This window comes from Physcomitrium patens, chromosome 2, assembly GCF_059467195.1.
Source record: "Physcomitrium patens ecotype Gransden chromosome 2, ASM5946719v1, whole genome shotgun sequence".
NCBI lineage: Eukaryota > Viridiplantae > Streptophyta > Bryopsida > Funariales > Funariaceae > Physcomitrium > Physcomitrium patens.
In genome coordinates this window covers 6,289,980-6,310,789 of record NC_143411.1, presented here as the reverse complement: position 1 = coordinate 6,310,789, position 20,810 = coordinate 6,289,980, and the positions used below count along the sequence as shown (strand labels likewise).

The following is a 20,810-nucleotide window of genomic DNA, read 5'->3' as shown; positions in this document are numbered from 1 at the left end:
TAAAAGCTTCCTAGAAACTTCTTAGACGCTGCTTTGACTTCATAGGTGTCTTTAATTGATCTTTTGGATTAAAAACGTGGTCAACAAGTTGGCCATGTGCCACACATGTTGCTAGCTTAAAGATGAAGCTAACTATGTGGCCCACACGTAGAAAAACTTGCCTTGTAAGTCAAGGCATGTGTCCTACAAAGTCAACACATATTGGAGGTCCTATAGAACGTCGCCACGTAGCCCCTAGTTAGATAGTATATATAGAGACAAGAATGAAGGCTTCTTCACTCTTGTCAATTCCTTTCTTGCTTCTAGTCTAGTTTCAAGGGTCTCTAATTTTCTTGTCTTTTGGCAATAGCCATTCTAGTTTCTCTTTTTAATATACATACTTATTATTCATATTTTGTTACTTTTCTTTGAGTGAAGGCTTACTTGTCTGAACTATTTTTTCATCGAGTTCTTGTCCTTTACAGATTGACAAGAGTGCACTTACAATATCAGAGCTTTGTTTTTCTTGAGTAAGAGTGGATTACCCCTTTCTCTTGACAAAGCATAAGCGTATTAGAAGTTTGCGGATTATCCTCTTCTAAATTGATATTGTCCTTAGTATTTTCTTTGTCCGCAAGTCCTCTCTTCTATTTGTCTTGAGCGATATTAGACATCTTCTCTCTTCTAAGTATTATCATGGCAGAGCTTGTTGAAATGAAGAGTGCAATGGCACAAATGCAAGAGCAAATGAGGGAGTTAATGCTTGCGATGCATCAACTCAATTCACCAACACATGAAAGAACAAGAATAGCAGAAAGTGGGGATATAGAGATGATCGGAGCTGCTTCAACATCTACAACAAATCACGTTCCTTCTCCAATTATACAACATCCTATAAGCACTAGAGAACCAAGAATTGTCTTACCCGAGAAATTTGATGGTACGAGATCAAAGTTTCGAGGGTTCATCAATCAAGTACAATTGGCAATTGAACTTCAACCGCAAAGCTATCCAACTCCAGGATCACAAGTCAGGTTTATTGGCACTCTACTTTCTGGTTCTGTATTATCGTGGTTTTCGTCTTTTCTTGAACAACAAAATCCAATATTAGACAATTTGGAAGCTTTTTTGGCAGAGTTTCGATCTATGTATGGTGAACACGATGCAACTCGTGTTGCAACAAATAAGATCCGAATTCTGCAACAAAGAAATGGCTCAGTAATAGTGTATGCTTCACAATTTCGACAACTTGTAATTGACATCAAGTGGGATGATGCTGCACTCATCAGTCAATTTCTTTATGGATTGCAATACGAAGTAAAGAAATTGATGCTCAACTTACATTATCCTCAAACTTTGAGTCAAGCAATCGATTTTGCGGTAAAATGTGATAATCGACTTTTTGAATTTCGATCCGAGAATCATTCACGGGAACCTCAACATTATTACTCAATGGCAACATCAACATCTTTGCCAAACGTACATTCGAAAGTAGAAGACATGCAAATTGACGCGGTACGTTTTAAACCCCTAACTGAGTAAGAAAAGATTCGTCGTCGTCAAGAAGGATTATGTTTATATTGCGGAGAACCTAAGCACACTGCTCAACATTGTCCAAAGAAACGACGCAACTATAAAATGAGGGGTACGACGGTCAAAGAAGACAACATGTCCGAAAACCGATTCGTCCAGCTACAATAGGGACCGTGCAGCTGAAACCTTGTACAATTCCTAATGAAGGTCCTATCCTCTCCTCAGAACCCTCTCCTTGTTTAATAATAGACTTATATTTAGGACCTAAGAATTACAAAGCCTCTGTTTTATTAGATTCGGGAGCCTCAGCATGTTTTTTAGATGAACAATTTGTTAAAAGTCGTAAAATACCCTTTGTACAGAAACCTAAACCAGTACATGTAGAAGTCATAGATGGTCGTCCCTTGTCTTCTGGAGATGTCACTCATGAAACTCATCCTATAAAAGTAACAATAGACAGTCATGATAGCTACATAGCTTTTAACATAATTAAATCCCCGTCCAATACAGTTATTTTAGGTTTATCCTGGCTAGAAAAATATAACCCTCGAATGGATTGGAGGATTCCAAGGACAATAAGAGATGTCCAATGTTTCTTGGGATTTGCCAATTACTATCGGATCTTCATCAAAGATTTATCACGAGTTGCAGCTCCACTTACACGCTTGACTAGTAAAGATAAATTCCAATGGAATCAAGAAGCGGAAGCAGCATTTGAAGCCTTGAAGACATCGTTTGTCTCTGCACTAGTCTTATATCGTGTTGACTTTTCTAAGGCATTTTTATGGAAACAGATGCATCAGATTTTGCCTTGGGTGCAGTTTTATCACAAATGGGAACAGATGACAAACTTCATCCGATAGCTTTTCATTCAAGAAAATTCTCAGCAGCCGAGATCAATTATGAGATCCACGATAAAGAACTTCTTGCGATCGTGGATTCCTTTCAAGAATGGCATCATTATCTAGAAGGCGCTTCTAGTCCAGTCACTGTGTATACAAATCACAAGAACCTCGAGTATTTCATATCAGCACGCGTGTTGAATCGTCATCAAGCTCGTTAGAGTATGTCTTTGTCAAGATTCGAGTTCATTATCACTTATCGGCCAGGAAAACAACAAGGTTTGTCCGATGCCCTATCTAGACGTTCTTATTTTGCACCAAAAGAAGGAGATGCAGCTTTTGAGCAACAAAGAACGGTCCTCTTGAAACCGGAGCAATTTCATCTCCGAGCAATGAAATCAACATTGACTGTTGATTCAACTTTTCTCAAGCAAATCCAGTCCAGTATGTCCTTAGACCCTCTTGTTTATGATATCGAGAATAATTCTTCTTAGTCTCATGATCCTTCTAAGTTTGAGTTCAAGAATAATCTATTATATTTTGAAGGACGCCTATATGTTCCAAAAGGAGAAGCACGTTTACGTGTTCTTCAAGCACGTCATGACTTTCCAGCAGCAGGGCACTTTGGATATAATAAGACTTTGGAACTCATATCAAGAGATTTTTGGTGGCCACAAATGTGGAAGTCAGTCAAAGACTTTGTACAATCATGTGATATTTGTTCAAGATCAAAAATTCCTCGTCATCGACCTTACGGACTTCTTCAGCCATTACCTATACCAGAACAACCATGGTCTTCTATTTCTATGGATTTCATCACAGATCTTCCAAGCTCAAGATCTTATGATTCTATATTTGTGATAGTAGATCGTTTCACCAAGATGGCACATTTTGTGCCATGTACAAAATCTATCACAGGTGAAGAAACAGCTAAGCTTTTCATTGATAATATCTATCGCTATCACGGATTACCTAAAGATATCATATCAGATAGGGGAACTCAATTTGTGTCAAGATTTTGGAGGACCCTTTTCAAGATTTTAAAAGTGGACATAAAGCTATCTTCGGCTTTCCATCCTCAAACTGATGGACAAACAGAGCGCGTAAACCAAGTCTTGGAGCAATATTTAAGGTGTACTATCAACTACCAACAAGATGATTGGACAACCCTTCTGCCATTGGCAGAGTTTGCTTATAATAATACGGTACATTCTTCCATGCAACAAACACCTTTCTTTGCCAATTATGGCTATCATCCACGACTTGATACTTTTGATTTTTCAAAAGTTGATAATCCTGCAGCAGAAGATATGGAAAATCGGTTGTCAGAGTTACATGCAATAATGAAGACGCAATTGAACGAAGCTCAAGAACGACAAAAGATAAATGCAGATCTATATCGTAAGGAGCAACCACAACTCAACGTGGGTGATAAGGTATGGCTACTTCGTCGCAATATCAAGACTACTCGACCTTGTGACAAGTTGGACTATCGTAGGCTTGGCCCCTTTTCTGTTTCTGAACAGATCAACCCAGTTGCATATCGGTTACATCTACCGGAGTCAATGAAGATCCATCCTGTATTCCACGTGTCTCTTCTTGAACCATATAAGACACTGAATATACAAGGAAGAAGACAAATGCCACCGCCTCCTATAGAAGTAGATAATAATGAAGAATTTGAGGTGGAAGAGATATTAGACTCAAGGCTACGCCGAAATAAGCTGGAATATCTTGTTCATTGGCGCGGATATGATATTAGTGAACGCACATGGGAGCCATCCAGGAATCTAGCAAATGCATCAACTAAAGTCAAAGTTTTTCATCAACAACATCCATCAAAACCAAGATGAAAATCTCTTTTATAAAGAGACAAGATTGAGGCAAGATAACATTCAATTTCCTATCCTTGTTTGTAACTTCTTTGCATTTGTGATGCAAATTAGATGGAGAGCCAACAACCAGCGGATTCAACTCAAGAACCTTCGTTTGCTGACCTGTCGGACGAGACATTATGATTGTCACAACCTTCAAGACGACGCAATCGAGATGAAGATCTTCAAGAACGACATGTTCTTCCTCGAATAGATGGTGAGATACAACGCGTTTGGTATTACGACTTGGGAAGGGACTCTTGATGTTTGGTGATTTTGCTAGAGGTAGGAACAACTCCTGAGGGTGTTCCAAATATTCTATTCGATAGAAGTTACGAAGGCCTCAACAATGATCAAATAACTAGGTGGTCTTCCCGCCCTGGTATGGGACACTATCGATGGTTGAGAGGCCCTATCAATCATCTTCGAAGAGAACAAAGATCAAAGTATGTGGCGAATACAATTCGTCGCATCATAGATTTCCTCAACATATGATGAACGCTCCTCGTGGAACTCGTCTCTAGAAGGGGGGATAATGTCACGGCCATAATCATGTAAGCTAATAATTACATATACAAATAGGTAGAAGTAAGTAAAAGTAGATAAAAGTAAATTAATTCTATAATATTTAATATAGAAGCTTCCTAGAAACTTCGTAGACGCTGCTTTGACTTCATAGGTGTCTTTAATTGACTTTTTGGATTAGAAACGTGGTCAACAAGTTAGCCACGTGCCACACATGTTGTTAGCTTGAAGATCAAGCTAACTATGTGGCCCACACGTAGAAAAACTTGCCTTGTAAGTCAAGGCATGTGTCCTACAAAGTCAACACATATTGGAGGTCCTATAGAACGTCGCCACGTAGCCCCTAGTTAGATAGTATATATAGAGACAAGAGTGAAGGCTTCTTCACTCTTGTCAACTCCTTTTTTGCTTCTAGTCTAGTTTCAAGGGTCTCTAGTTTTCTTGTCTTTTGGCAATAGCCATTCTAGTTTCTCTTTTTAATATACATACTTATTATTCATATTTTGTTACTTTTCTTTGAGTGAAGGCTTACTTGTCTGAACTATTTTTTCATCGAGTTCTTGTCCTTGACATGATAACCTCAAAAATGTGCTTGGATATTGGCTGGCCAATCGTGATGCCAATCTTCTAGAGCCAATATCTTTGCTTTGCACTGTTCGATTGATGTCAAAACTCTCATACACATAGAAAATCAAGTCTTATATTTTTTAAATTAAGTTTCACTTTAATCCAACTAGTAGATTGCAAGAAATCTTAAAAACCCCCACTAGACCTAAAATTCTACTTTTTAAGACCTTGACCCATTTAAACATCAAATTTCCTCAATTCAACCATTAGATCGAGTTCAAATTCACAACACATATTAAACACAACTATAACCATAAACCCACAAAATTTCACGTATAGATCTATTACAAAACTCTTGAAATCACCTAAAACTTAAACCCTATTTTATTTCATAAAATCCAAGTCATCTGAAACAAACCTTGACTTTGCAAAGCTCTTACAAAGTCATATCAACTCCAAATCATCCAAAATCAATGCCCATAGAAATCCTATCCAATCTTCTATCAAATCCCATTCTTTGATCTGCCAAAGAGTTGTGGAGTCGTCGTCTAGACTCGGTTTTGTGTCTTAGGGTCTGATTTCGACCCTGGTTCATAATCGGCCCTCTCCGAGTATCAACATCTAGTTTTTTATAAGTAATTTTTACCAGAATTTACTCTTAAATTTTTCCTTAAGATATCCCTATCATTTATTTTTCCAATCTATCTTATTTTGCCTTATTTTTGGCCATACAAAGTAAGTAGAAGCTATTTTTTCTAGAAGGGCAACATTACTTCTAAGAGTTTTACTTCTTATCTTTTATCCATATTTTTCTACCTTTTCTTTTAACTTGGCTCTTCTATAATAAGATCCATATTATCATCGTTCACTATATAGTCATTTTACAACACGACAGTGCCATATAATTGGCTTGTTCTACAAGTTACTACATAGAGATAACTTTTTCTACAAGCTACCAATACATGGTTAATTTTTTGGCTAAGTTTCTAACCTACAAACACATCTAAAGTCAAAACCGCATCTATGAAGCTTCTAAGAAGCTTTTCTAAAAGACTTTATAAAATTATTCTATATTTACCTACTTCTACTTAATCAGATAAGTAACTATTGAGATAAATATATATATGTTTGTGATACCTATTAGACATACCAATCGATGTTCTAATAGTTTTTTGAAGCCATGACATTTTTTAGTGAGGTATATCAATTATTCTTAATATTAGCCATCAATGCCTTTATTGGAGAATTATATTTTTCTGTTCTATTTTATAATCAATCTAGTGATGCTTGAGATAGTAAATCTGTCGTGATTTATTGGTGCTTGAACTTCAACATTTTGGATAGTCTTTGATCCAATGGATTGGCTTTTAATAATAAAAGCATAATCCTTTTTGTACCAATATTTGTCATTTTTTTGTGTTAATATTCTTTGCAGGGCATTTATCTCTATTGATGTTGGTTGTTGTGCTATAGTATTAGTTAGTGGTATAAGACTCAATGCTATAGGTCGTACCTCCTGATTTTTCAAATCTATAGCATCGACTTTCTTTGTAATCCTAACTCCCTCTTTAAATATTTGTGGATCTCTTAATTCCACCTCTCGCTAGACTACAAGTTTTAACTCTCGTACAAATCAATCCATCATCTCTATATATAAAACATTGTGAATTGAGAAACATAGAGACTTGAATCGAGAGACATAATCTTGTACCAACTTGGATTGTACAAGATTAACAAACTGATTGTATACTCACTTTCTTGCATTAATAGACCAAAATTGACTCCTGAGCTCCATCTCAAATTCCTCTTAGTTACAAAATCCTCCTTGAATTCTATAGCTTTGAATTCAATATTGCGACCAAATGGTTGTTGCATCTCTCAAATAACTACAAGCATATATAATTCTTTTGTTGGTGTTTATCCTAGATAATTAGATGTTTTGTTGCATATTGAAAAGCCATTGGCATACATCTTCTTGCCTTGACATCTCTGAATATGTATCACGCTTACTCAATTTCAGCCTAACAAATATCAACTTACTTGTCTTATAAGCTTTTTTTTTCTCTTGCAGAGTGGCTATCTGGTCTAAGAGGTATTATATCTAAGTTTCCATTTAGAATTGTTCCACCATATTTCCCATACTAAAAATTCTTTATTGAACTTTGCTATTGTAATGTCTTCTCTCTCTCTAGCTAACTTCTTAAAGTAGCTTATTGTGGCCTCAAAATAATAATCAATCTAATCACAATGATTGACTTCTAATTAAATGATGGCTATCAACACACTATTAAAGGACAAATTAACACTCTCTCTTATATCAATGAAAGAAGAGTAGATTCTTTAAGGTCTAAAACCTTACTAATTCTATAACAACAAAGATCTCAACACAATATAAGATAAAGCATACCAAAACAAAATTGAAAGTAATGAAACAAAATAAAATATGAAAATCAAAACTAAATAAAAGAAAATAAAATCAAACAGAACCAAATAGAATAAAACAAGAAAAAACAAGCAAACTTTATTGAGAGAAAGAGTTTAAAGCCATACTTGATCAAATGTCCAAATGGCCTTAGATAGTTCTATTTATACTTTATTTAATTCTCTTAGAACTTTTTAGAATATTCTTAATAATAGGATCCACCAAGATAACCACCTTTCTAAAAGATTTTAAAAATGAGCTCTACTATGATAATCGTCTTAAGTCTTCTTAAAAGATTCTATGGTGGATTCTATATGAATCACTACCCTAACCTCAATTCTAAAAACTTCTCAAAAATGACTCCAATTGTATATCTCTTATGCAAATAATACAAATATCCTATCTATGTCTTGTTACATGCATTCTTTAGACAATTTTACCTTCCACTAAATGAACAAGATGTTGCTTTTGATCAACAATGGACTATTTTCTTGAAGCTAGAGCATTTTCATATTTAAGCAATGAAATCAACACTAACTATTGATTTAACTTTCATTAAGCAAGTTTAGTCAAATATATCTTTTCATCCTTTTATTTGTGATATTAAAGAAAATCCTTCAAAGTCTCATAATACTTCTAAGTTTAAATTCAAGAACAATCTATTATATTTTGAAGGATGCTTATATATACCAAAAACTGAAGTTCAATTACATGTTCTTTAAACTCGTCATGACTTTTTAGTAGCAAGTTGTTTTGGATATAATAAGACTTTAGAACTAATATCTAAAGATTTTTGGTGGATCCAATATAAAAGGTGATCAAAGATTTTGTTTAATCTTATGATATTTGTTCAAGTTCAAAAACTCCTCATCATTGACCTTATCAACTTCTTCAACCATTATCCATTCAAAAACAATCATGGTCTTTTGTTTCTATAGATTTTATCATGAATCTTCTTGTCTTACATTCTCATGATTCTATATTTGTGATAGTAGATCGTTTCACTAAAATGGCATATTTTGTACCATATATAAAATCTATCACAAGTAAAGAAATAACTTAGTTTTTTAAAATAAATATCTATTGCTATTATGGATTGCTTAAGGATATTATATCAGATATGAAAACTCAGTTTATATTAAGATTTTAGAGAAAAAAATTTTAAGATTCTAAAAGTAGACATAAAAACTATATTTTGCTTTCCATCCTCAAACTGATGGAATAACAAAGTATGTTAATCAAATTTTAGAGCAATCTTTAAGATGTACCATCAATTAACAAGAAGATGATTGGACAACACTTTTGTTATTTGTAAAATTTGCTTATAATAATATGATACATTTTTCTATGTAAAAAATATATTTTTTATTAATTATAATTATCATATATAATTTGATGTTTTTTACTTTTTAAAAGTTGATAATTTTATAGCAAAAGATTTTGTAGATCATTTTTTTTGAGCTACATACAATAATACAGATGCAACTAAAACAGGCTCAAGAATAACAAAAGAAGAATGATGATGTGTATTGCAAGCAACAACCTCACTTTTACATTGGTAATAAAATATGATTACTTTGTTATAATATCAAAACTTTTTGCCTTTGTAATAAGTTAGATTACCATAGACTTGAACCATTTTTTATTTGCAAATAAATCAATCTAATTGCTTATTGATTATATCTATTGAAGTCTATGAAAATCCATCATGTATTTCACATATCTCTTTTGGAGCCATATAAGATAATAAATATCTCAAAAAGAAGACAAATACCATCACCTCCTATAGAAGTAGATAATAATGAAGAATTTGAAGTAGAAGAAGTCTTAGACTTGAAGCAGTACTGACTTAAGTTGGAATATCTTATTCATTTGTACAGATATAATATTAGCGATCACTCATAGAAAGGAGCAAAAAATCTTACAAATGCAACAGAGAAGGTCAAAGCTTTTTATCAATGACATCCATCAAAACCAAGATGAAGGATAGCAAACCTTTGTTATAAAAGAAACACAATTTAGAAAAGATTGTATTCTACTTTCTATCCTTATTTGTAGTTTCTATATAATTGTGGCGTTAAGAACATGAAGAATCAATAGCTAGTAGATTCAACTCAAGAACCATCATTTGTTGGCTTTTTAGTTGAAACATTAAAATTATTATAATCTTTAAGACAACGTAATAAGGATGAAGACCTTCAAAAGTGATGTATTTATTCTTAAATAAATAAGAAGATACAATATATATTTTGTATGACGATGTGAGAAGAAAGTTTCAATGTTTGGTGATTTTATTGGATGTAGAAATGACTCTTGATGGTATTACAAATGTTTTGTTTGAAGGAAGTTACAAAGATCTTAATAATGATCAACTAACAAGGTGGTCTTCCTATCCTAGAATAGAACATTACCAATGGCTAAGAAGATTTATCAACTATCTTTGAATGGGACAAAGATCAGAATATATGACAAATACAATTCACTACATCTTAGACTTCTTCAATATGTGATCATTGTTTCTTGTAGAACTCATCTTTAGAAGAGGGAATAATATCATGAACATATATTTATTGTAATTGTTATCAACATAATATGAATAGGTAGAAGTAAATAAATAATAGATTCATTTCATAATATCTTTTAAAAAAACTTCCTATAAGCTTCATAGATGTTGCTTTGACTTTAAGTGTATTTGTAATTGATTGATAGATTAAAAACTTTGTCAACAAGTTAACCACATGCCATTTATGTTAGTAGCTTGCAAAACAAGCTAACTATGTAGCACATATATTGAAAACTTGCCTTGTAAGTTAAGATACGTGTTGTGTAAAGTCAACATGTTTTGAAGATCCTATAGAACATCACCATACAGCTCCTAGATAGATAATATACCTCTCTTCACTCTTACCAATTATTTTCTTACATTTAGTTTAGTTTCAAGAAGTCTTTAGTTTTCTTGTCTTTTGGTAACAGCCATTCTAATTTCCTTTTAATATATGTACCTTCTTATTTCTATTTTATTATATTTTTTTTAAAAAGTGTCACTTGTTTATTTTTTATCATTGAGTTCTTGTTGTTAATAATTCTTCATCATATTATTTTTATGGCATTAGTACTATCAATTATTTCTTATATATTAGGCGGCTCTTATTCTATTGTTCTTACTTGCAAGAAGAATTCTAAATATTTTTATATTATAACGTGATTAAATGGTAAAAGATAAAAATATGGGTTGTATTATAAAAGAGCCTTATTAAAAGATATAGTAACAAAATACGTATTAAAAGTAGAGAAATAGTAAAAAATTGAAGTGTTGATATTTCTTTTTTATAAATAAAGACTTTTACTTACTTTATAAGTCTATAAATAAGGCAAAAAAGTGGATTAAGAAAATAAGTAATATAGATATTTTTAGGAGAGAATTAATAATAGTTCATAGTAAAAATTACCTCAAGATAGATAAAATAATAAATTATTTTTTAATGATATAAATTTTTAGAAATTATATAAATTATATTAGATAAAAATATAAATAATAAAATAGGATATTTATAGCATTTATAATTAAAAATAATTATTTTAAATTATAAAAAAATAATTTAATCATTTGAAATTCTATCAAAAAGTTTATAAAATATTATAATGATATTATTTTATATTAATAATCTTAATTCAAATATTTTTTGAAAATTTAATATAAATATAAAAATTAAAAATTAGATATATAGTATTTTTTAAATAATTATTTATAAAAATAATTATCTAAAATAATAAATAAATTATATATTCTAAATATGTTTATAGAATATGTATTAATTATAGTTTTTTTGTGGCTTAAAAAATATTCTTGTCTAAAATTTTACACATTTATGTTTCAATTTTATCATATTTTTTTTTTAGTAAAATAACCACCAATTGTTTTAGGATAAGAAAGTTATAAATTTTAACAACTATGCAATATCTACTAAGTATTATATACTTTTATGATTTTTTCTTTTGGTTGATTAAGCTATTAAATAAATTTAAAAAAAAAAAAAAAAAAAAAAAAAAAAACTTCATCTTAGCATATTTTGTATTAATTCAAAAGGAGAGTTTATTTTCGCATAAGCAACTATCTTTGCATATCGGATTTTAAGTTTTGTTAATGTCTTATGCAATGAACCTAATTTCTTTTTCTTTAAAAGTATTTGTATTAAAAAATGTTGCTTAGTACTTGCAGAGATATAAAAATTGAATTAAAGCACAATGTTGTCTTTATTTAATTCCTAAATGTGCACTTTATTGTGCAATTATGGTTCCAAAACATTTTGGTTGTGTACTAATTCCAAGTTCCAAGTTAAGCACTAATAGTTTTTGGTTTTATGTGTAGAATTTTGCAAGCTTTAGAATATTAGTTGTAATAACATAAAAATATTATCAATGTTTAAATTTTGTGTCAGCTTAATAGATAAAATGTGTATGTTTCTTGACATCATCGATACAGTACTAAAATGTAATTGTGAATTTTGTTTAGTTTAAAAAACTGAACTTATTGGTTGCAAGGAAAATTTTAAATTAAAACCTATAATCTAATGGTTTTTTTATTTTATTTTACTTTTCAGTAATGTGTGTTTATGTAAAATAAAATTGTGTTGATCATTATTAAAGTGAGCATAGTTTTAAGTTTTGCAAGCATCTATATAATCTGATCCAATACTTAGAGACATTGTAGTGATGATTTACTTTTAAAATATTTAAAACTATTGTATGCATGTATAATCTTTATTTGAAAGTCTATCATTATAATTAGTTGCAAAATGTTTTTAAAATCACTCCAGAAGCATTCCACATGAAGATTTGTTGACCAAATATTGAAAGGATTCTGAAGTGTTACCAAAATAAATAAATAAATAAATAGAAACAGAAACAGAACATTAAAAAATAACTCTAATATATTTTTAAAATTTTAAATAAATTTTTGTGATAGAATAAATTAACTAATGACGTTCATCACAACAAGATATAAATATACGTGGAATATTTTTGATGTATTTCAAAAGTGCAAGCATTACCTAGATAGAATTTCAAATAATAAGACAATCAGCATCAATTATTTTGTATTTGAGTTCAATTTTAAATTATTCATGTTGAAAGTTTTTTGCTTCCTCACTTGGCTATCTTATTTATCCATCATATGTAATGGATAGTTTCTACAGCACTTCTTCAAAAAACAACTACTATAAAAAAAAAAAAAACAACTTAGAAATAAATGATAAGTGGATACATCATCCAATTAAACTTGTTTCAAAATGCAATCATGTCATTTACAATGAATTTTATTTCAAGTATAGAATATCAGTATTTTACAAAACACTCAAGAGCCAAATGTTTACATATTTTAATGTATGGTTCAAATAATTTTAACATGTAATGTACAAGTTTTTATTGGTCTCAAAATGAACTAAAACATAAAAACATAAAATCAAGAGGAAAATTTTCAAAAAAAAGTACAAAAAAGTGAAAGTGAGAGATTGAAACATGGAGAGACATTGGTGAAGTATTATAAAGTAAAAGTAAGCAGGGCACTGGGGTGTGACAGTAGTCCCCAGCAGACAGACCGACAGAATTGTGGACGAGGCATAAAACGAAATTATGGTGAAAACTATTTATAAAAATATAAATGAAAACACTGATAACACTAATAAAGGGGCTTGAAGTAACAGTAGTGGAAGTGGTGGTAACAGAACCACAATTGGATGGATGAACGATGCTGGCATGGACGAATGTGAAGCGATTATGCAAAATGTAATGAATGCGGGACACACAATCGTCATTCATACATTAGTTCATTCATTCGCTCATAACAATATCATTCATCCCTGATTTACTGTGCTCTGGGATATTGGAAGGGGAAGAAAAGGAAAGAAAAAAAAAAGAAAAAAGAAAAAAATAGCCTTCTGTGTTGAACGAGGCTTTGACTTTTACACGTTCAATGAGCCTACGTATGAACGACACATTCCCAATATTTTTAATAATAATAATATATAGGCATATAATAATAAAAAAAATCAACAAAATGACACTTGGAGATGCAATTGTGATGAGCTTGCACAACACATGTCTTGTGCACCCATTTTGTGTGTCTATTCCAATATCTTTTTCCATGAATAGGTCTTAAAAACAATAGAAACAAAATGGAAAGTGTAAATGCCACATTTTTAAATATTACAATTGTGGGAATAATAAGTAATAATAACAATAATAATAAAAACTGCATGGGAAGCCTATACGCTTCAAAGTTACACAATAGAATATTATTTTGTGTTGCCAGCTTCATAATTGAGTGATGTACTTCACATGATTGGAAGCTAGTAAATGGTAGGGGATTCAACTGTTTCTTTTATCTTTAACTTTAACTTTTCCACCGTGGATATCTTACTTCTAAAGCTGCCAAACACCACAGCAACTGGGGGCCTGTCCTACATGTGCACAAGCAAGGCATCCCATACAATCCAAGGCAGAATCTCCCCATGTAACATAAAAAAACCAGTTGCCAAAGACACGGATTCACACTGCATTCACGCATTCGTTTGTATTGGTGCTCCAGAAGGTACTCCACAGGACCTAACTAACCAACTCACACAAAGTGATCCAAACCCCTTCAAAACTACACCAGCAAGGCAAAAGCAACACATAAACATAAAAGTAAAATAAAAGTAAACGGAAAAGTAAAAATGAACGAAATAAATAAATAAATTGAAAATAGTAGGCATCAGTGACGAGCAACGATGATTTTAAAAAGGGATCGGAGGAGTCCCATCCAAGACCGGGATTCTCGAAAACTGGGGAGGGGGTTGAATATTATTAGCGACGTAGACAGGGCTGGGTGGGGACGGATGGAGTAAAGTTGACGGGGTGAGGGCCGCAGGCCGCCTTGGAAGTTACGCGGCCGGGCGGGGAAGGGGGGAGGGGGAGTGTGTGGCCATGGCTTGGCGTGCGGGGCTGATGCTCTGACACTGCGCAGCCGAGGGATGGACGGAGGGAGGGACGTGGTAGCAGTAGCAGCAGCAGCAGCAGCAGCAGAGGCAGGGGTAGTGTCAGAGGAGAAAAGCGGCCGAGGGGCGGATGATCACAGGGGTTTTGTTTGAGAGGCGGAGGTGGTCGCAGAGGGGAGCGATAGATAGATAGATAGATAGATAGATAGGTAGAGCCTAAAAGGTTATGCGTCAGGGAACCGGTAAGAATTTAAGGAGGACAAGCACAAGCAGGGATGTGATGGCAGTAAATGTATGGGGGGGCGGGGGAAGCGAAGAAGAGGGTGGGGAACGATGGAGGCGGAGCGGGTAAACGAGGTGAAGACGAAGACAGCGATGGAGGCGGAAGCCCGGGAGGGGAATTACGGCTAGAAGACAAGAGAATAGAAGAATAGACGCCTAGGCTTGGAAGGAACTGTTCGATTATGCTGTGTGTACTGGATAGCTGGCTGGCTGCTGTGGATGCTGCAGACGCTACAGTACACCGCGCGGGGATGCGTAGAATGTGTAGATTCATGGCGGCAAGTGAGATGAGATGAACAAGAGTAGTGAGTGAGTAAGAGAGCCGCTGGCGAGCAGGATTATAATACTATAATGCACATCTGCCCATCCCTGCTTGCCCGCACCCCATTCTTATCATCCCCCATCCCTCCTTCCTTTTTAAGCCTGCTGTGTTCATCTTGTTTCTCTTCTGCTTCTTCTTGCTTCCTCTGCCCATACCCCCCGTGCCTCTGAACCTACTTTGCTGCGACTTGTGCGTGCTTTATCTTAAGTAGAACGGGTGACTGCTTCTCCGTCTTCAGTAACAGTAGCTTTTTTATGAACTTGTCTTGTGCTGTTCACGTTTGGTGTCCGTGAGTGTTGCGGATATCTTCCCTTTTGAGGGTTTGGTCTGCGTCGGATCTGGAGGTCACGTTTTGAGCGAGAAAAGGTTGGTTTTGGTGGGTGCTAGGTCAAGGGGAACGAAGAGAGAGGGTTTTAGGGAAGCGCGACGGTGCCCGATCTGGAACCTTGTGATCTCTTTTGATGGCTTGAGCTGTGGGTGGAAAGCCGGAAACAGGGTTTGAGTAGGAGTTGCTTAGGATTTGCAGTGGAGAGTTGCGGAATAAGCGTCAACAGGTGTGAGTTCACTCGTGAGAGTGCGTGCTGGCATGCTCTGTCACATGAGCACTGGATGGTAGAACTAGAATCGTCCATGATCTTCGCGTGCTCACTCCCGGTCTGCACTCCATTCACTGGACCTTTGTTTTTGCCCCCTCAACGCGCGGAGACATCAGAGCCTCACAACCCATTATCGATCACTTGGATCTAGTAGGGTCGAATCTTGGAAATGGAGACTGAAGAAGTCTAAATGCATGCGATTTGCTGTTTGGGGTTTCGTTTTGAACTGGACTCAGAGTAACTTCAATTACTTCATCTTCTTGTGTGCTCCTTGTATTATTAAGCGCATGCTCGGGTTAATGTGAGCTGACTTACACGACTAGTGGTGATAGTCTTCTTTTTGAGTCTTGCGTGTGGGATGCGAATGGCCAAAATTTTGAGCCGCAGCAGACTGGGATTTGTCAACTACGCGAGGAGAGCTAAGAAGATGCGAGCTGGACAATAGATTGGCCGTTTCTGAGCGCTATTCGTGCCGAGGGGTCGTGGAGTGTCTACTTCAGTAGTCAACCTTAAAGATTCCTTGTGGCGTGATTTCAGGTTAGAAGTCTCTCGGTTGGTGTGTTCACGGTCTTTTGAGTGTGTAGTTGGAGACGTTTAACCTTAGAACGGTCACATCCGTAGTTGGCCTCGTTTGTATCCCTATTGTGTCCTTAACATCAGTGAAATGCTTGACGATGTGTGTGTCAATGAATGACATCTCCTTCGTCTGTTCATTGCAGGGTTTCTTTTGCCTTTTAAAATCGGTTGCTACCGCTATATTGTAGCGTGATTCAGATTGTGCGAATATGGATGAGGCAACAGGAGCCTTGTGGGGTGCTTGTGACACACAGCCTATACAACATGTCGGGGTGTTCAATAGTCCTGACATCCCAGCCAGTTTGTTGCCTTATCATGCAGAGACACCGTTCCCCTGGGGATCCGAACCATGGGATCTCCCATCTCGGTCAGATGACATCACCTTGATGTCTTCCTCTCTTGTTAACGATGTCCCTGCCTACGATTCTGTCATGAACCTTCCCCGAGTGTCCGAAGATGTACATGACTTAGTTGGTGGAAATTCCAAATTTCGTCAAAATGGGCAGTGGGGGCAGCCCGAGTTTACTTATTCTGCCCAAGACCCCATGCAAGATCTCATGAACAACCAGTTCATACAGTACAATTCACCTGTGCTAGCTTCAAACCATCTCCCCCAGAATTTCGCCACCTTGGATTGCCCACAGGGATTTAACAACAAATCATTTGGCACTATAAATCCCACAATACACAACGGAGCGGTCCCGACCACTAATGTACAGAATTCTCAATACAGGAGTCCATTGATGGTTCCAAATTGTAATCCCGTCACGAGCACAGATGTTTCCATAACTCAGTGTGGAGTTCCGAGTGTTCCATCCCAAACAGCTCAGTATGGGGGTTCGTCTATGGTTTCTAACTCGATGGAAATGTTTGGTCAAGCTGCAACTCGGGGGATAATGATCACATCTGGATTGGTTGGTGGGTGCAACCCAAACTTAGGTTTGATGCATCTTGCGAAACAACAACATGCGCACTCTCTTCCTCCTAGCACCAATAGAGATGTATCCACATCTGAAGTGGGATCGAGAAGCTCCGTTCCAAATGTTGCTGGAGGATCTTTTAATTCGAGTCAGAAGGGCAGTGCATCAGTGATGATGTCTTCACTTGCTGCTTCTTCTCACATGCATAAGATGGACGCTGTATCTGAGGAACCCAAGTTGGTTAGTTTTAACCCTGGTCCTTACGTTCCTGCGCAGAAACAGCAGCAATCAGAACAGCAGGATACGCTCTCGAACAGAATATGGGCGGACAAGACCAACCAAGGAAAGATCAGTTCCTCGCCTATTCCTATTATGGGGTTCGAACCAAGGCAACAACAAGCCATGAGTAAGTCCTCCCCCGTTAGTAACCTGGGGTTTGAGCATGGCAGGCAGGCAGCCATGAGCAACTCCTCATCTATGAACAACATGGGATTCGAACAGCAGATGCAGCAGCCGGCTATGAGTAATTCCTCTGTTACTAACTTGGGGTTTGAGCAGCAGAGGCAGCAGCAAGCTATGAGCAGTTCCTCTCCTGTTACCAGTTTGGGATTCGATCCAAGGCTGAAACAACCCATGGGTAGCTCTCCTTCCGTCACTATCATAGGGTTTGATCAAAGACGGAAGCAACCCGTAAGTAGCTCTCCTTCTAAACCAATCATGGAGTTCGACCCAAGTCAAAAGCAGCCATTAAGTAGCCCTTCTCCCCTTTCTAACATGGTCTTTGAGCAAAGACAACTTCCCACCATGGGTAGCTCTCCCCCGATTTCTATTTCAGGATTTGAGTCAAGGCAACAACCATCTGTCAGCAATTCTCCACCCCTCTCCAACCTGGGGTTTGAGCAAAGGCAACAATCAACTGTTAGCAACTCTCCACCCCTCTCCAACTTAGGGTTTGAGCAAAGGCAACACCAACCTATGAGTAATGCCTCCTCCATCTCTAACATGTCTTATGAGCAACAAAGGAATCAACCAGCGTTATGTAATGCTTCCCCCATTTCGACCTTACCCTTTGAGCAACAAAGACAACAATCAGTTATGAGTAATCCCAGATCTGCTAAACCGGATTCTGGTGAGTCTGTCACAAAGTGGCCCTTGCGGATGGATGGTGGCTTGGGTGGATGCGTTGGCTTACCCGGGAATCAGAAAGCTCCTGTCATGATGCAGCCTGAGACTGGAACTATCAAGTGCCCTATTCCGAGGAACATGCCCGGCAGTGCTAAGATCGGTCCAGCTGTACAGAACTCAAATCCCGTTCTTAAGCGGCCTCTTACGGTAAGACCTTGGTATCCTTTTCTCTTGCATATCATGTAGTTCTGCTGTGACTGCATCATGGACGACCTTTTAAGAACTTATCGATGCTAGAATGCGATGATTGATGTTATGAATGTGTTTCCATGTTACAGGTTCTCCACACCGTATTTCATGCAATGAATCTAATACGTCATGTGGTCAGAGTGAAAGTCGTCCTTAAGTTTTCCTAATGCGCGAGTTCATTGAATTGGCATGTTTGGGTTAGGTTGACGACAAGAAAGACCAAGGTGGATCGATGAATAAGAAGCCTATGCAAAAAGCTTTGGGACCTCAAGGATGCAGCAGGCTAGAAAGCATCAGTGCTTTAGCTCATCAAAAAGTGAGTCAGAGTGCAAGTGGTCGTGCACTAGGGCCTGCTCTGAACACCAACCTCAAGCCTCGTGCTCGTCAAGGGAGTGCCAATGACCCACAGAGCATTGCCGCTAGGGTACGGACCCAATTCTTTGAATTTCTGCTTGTTCGTATGTTCATGCGTATGCTTGCTACGCCTTCCTAAAGTTAGTGTTTGATGTGCCTCTACTGAAGACAAATGGAAAATATTTGGGATTTATGGGGTCTAATATGTGATCACAGGTTCGAAGAGAAAGGATAAGTGAGCGGCTGAAAGTTTTGCAAGCCTTGATACCTAATGGTGATAAGGTAGATATGGTGACCATGCTGGAGAAGGCTATCACCTACGTGCAGTGTCTGGAACTCCAGATTAAGGTAAGATATTTCTCACTAGAATTGCATTTCCCAAATATGCATTTTTAATCTTTGTTAATGGTTTCCCAAATGGCAAGTCGATGTTCAATTTTAGGGACCTGCTTACTTATGTGCAACTTCTGTCGTTTCAGATGTTAAAGAATGATTCTATCTGGCCCAAGGCGCTTGGACCTCTACCAAACACTCTTCAAGAGCTTCTGGAGCTTGCTGGACCAGAATTTTCTGGAACGGAAAGCAAGAATGTAGAGGAGCCCCCAGCGAAGCCAAAGAAATCAGCTCCTGACGTTATTGAGTTCGACGGCAATCAACCTTCTGCCGACAAAGAGTAGGAAATACCAGTAGGAGTGTATTATGTCTACTTATATAAATACTATGTACGTAGTTGGTAATAAGCAAAAGTTTTCAGGGGGGGTTTTATGTGAGGTGAAAGCAGTGAAATTACTGCTTTCTTTTCACGTAAGACCCCTAACCCTAGGTAGAGGTTGGACCTTGCTTTCAGTAGGTTAATCCCTACTGCTTTTTTGGTGCGTTGGGTGGCTGACTTTGTATTGATTTTGAACCCAAGGTTTTGGTCCCGAAAATGTGAAAGACTAGGGACTCCCCATAATCTGGACCTCACAAATCCTAGTTTCAACTAGGCTCAAAATTTTTCGGTGTGCGACGAGGCCTTGAATCGTATTGACTTAAGAATACATCCAATGGACGCGAAAATAATCTAGACTTACCAGTTCTACTGCATGTACTCTTGATGCCGCGAAACAGGCATCTGCACTCGATCTACTTTTCTAATTGAATAGAAGTTGTACAACAACACTTGTGTTAGGTATTGAAGCAGTTGCATCCCAGGTCTTTTCCTCTCGTCAAGGCGTTCGCATGCAATGGAGTAACAGGTTCTCCTGCTCATCAATTTAGCCCCTTCGACAGTACTTCAGGGTACTTGGGTGGCTCTTACTTTTGAGTTTCCTTTCCAAATTCTGAAGATAAGAGACATTGACCCGATGCAGTGAATAGAGGCTGCTGGATTGTCGCCCTTTTGTCCTTAAACCAAGACTAGCCTCTGGTTTTCCCCACACCTTAAGGTTCGTTAGTTGACTCGTAATCTTATCCATGGCGGCCACAGTCATGATCGCGTAATTCCTTGTCACCCAACTGAGTAATGAGTAAATATCCACCACTCCAGTACAACACACTACATCGACGCAGTCACGTAGAAATCATCTTTGCAGTCTAAAGTTAGAAATACAAGGCTTAAGTTTTTTATGAGCAACCCCCAACACATTTTGATTACCATCTCCTTACTTTTCCCAGATGAAAAAGGTGAA

The 20,810-nt window shown here is 36.4% G+C and overlaps 1 protein-coding gene across 1 annotated transcript; it reads left to right on the top strand.

Annotated features, from left to right (window-relative positions):
- Nucleotides 1-15,242: 15,242 nt before the first annotated feature.
- LOC112275624 (uncharacterized) lies at nucleotides 15,243-20,136 on the top strand. Its single transcript, XM_024506152.3, has 5 exons — nucleotides 15,243-16,453; nucleotides 16,636-18,744; nucleotides 18,989-19,210; nucleotides 19,357-19,488; nucleotides 19,620-20,136. Exons 2-5 carry the CDS (start codon nucleotides 16,702-16,704, stop codon nucleotides 19,815-19,817), a joined length of 2,595 nt encoding a protein of 864 aa, XP_024361920.1. The 5' UTR covers nucleotides 15,243-16,453; nucleotides 16,636-16,701; the 3' UTR covers nucleotides 19,818-20,136.
- Nucleotides 20,137-20,810: the final 674 nt, after the last annotated feature.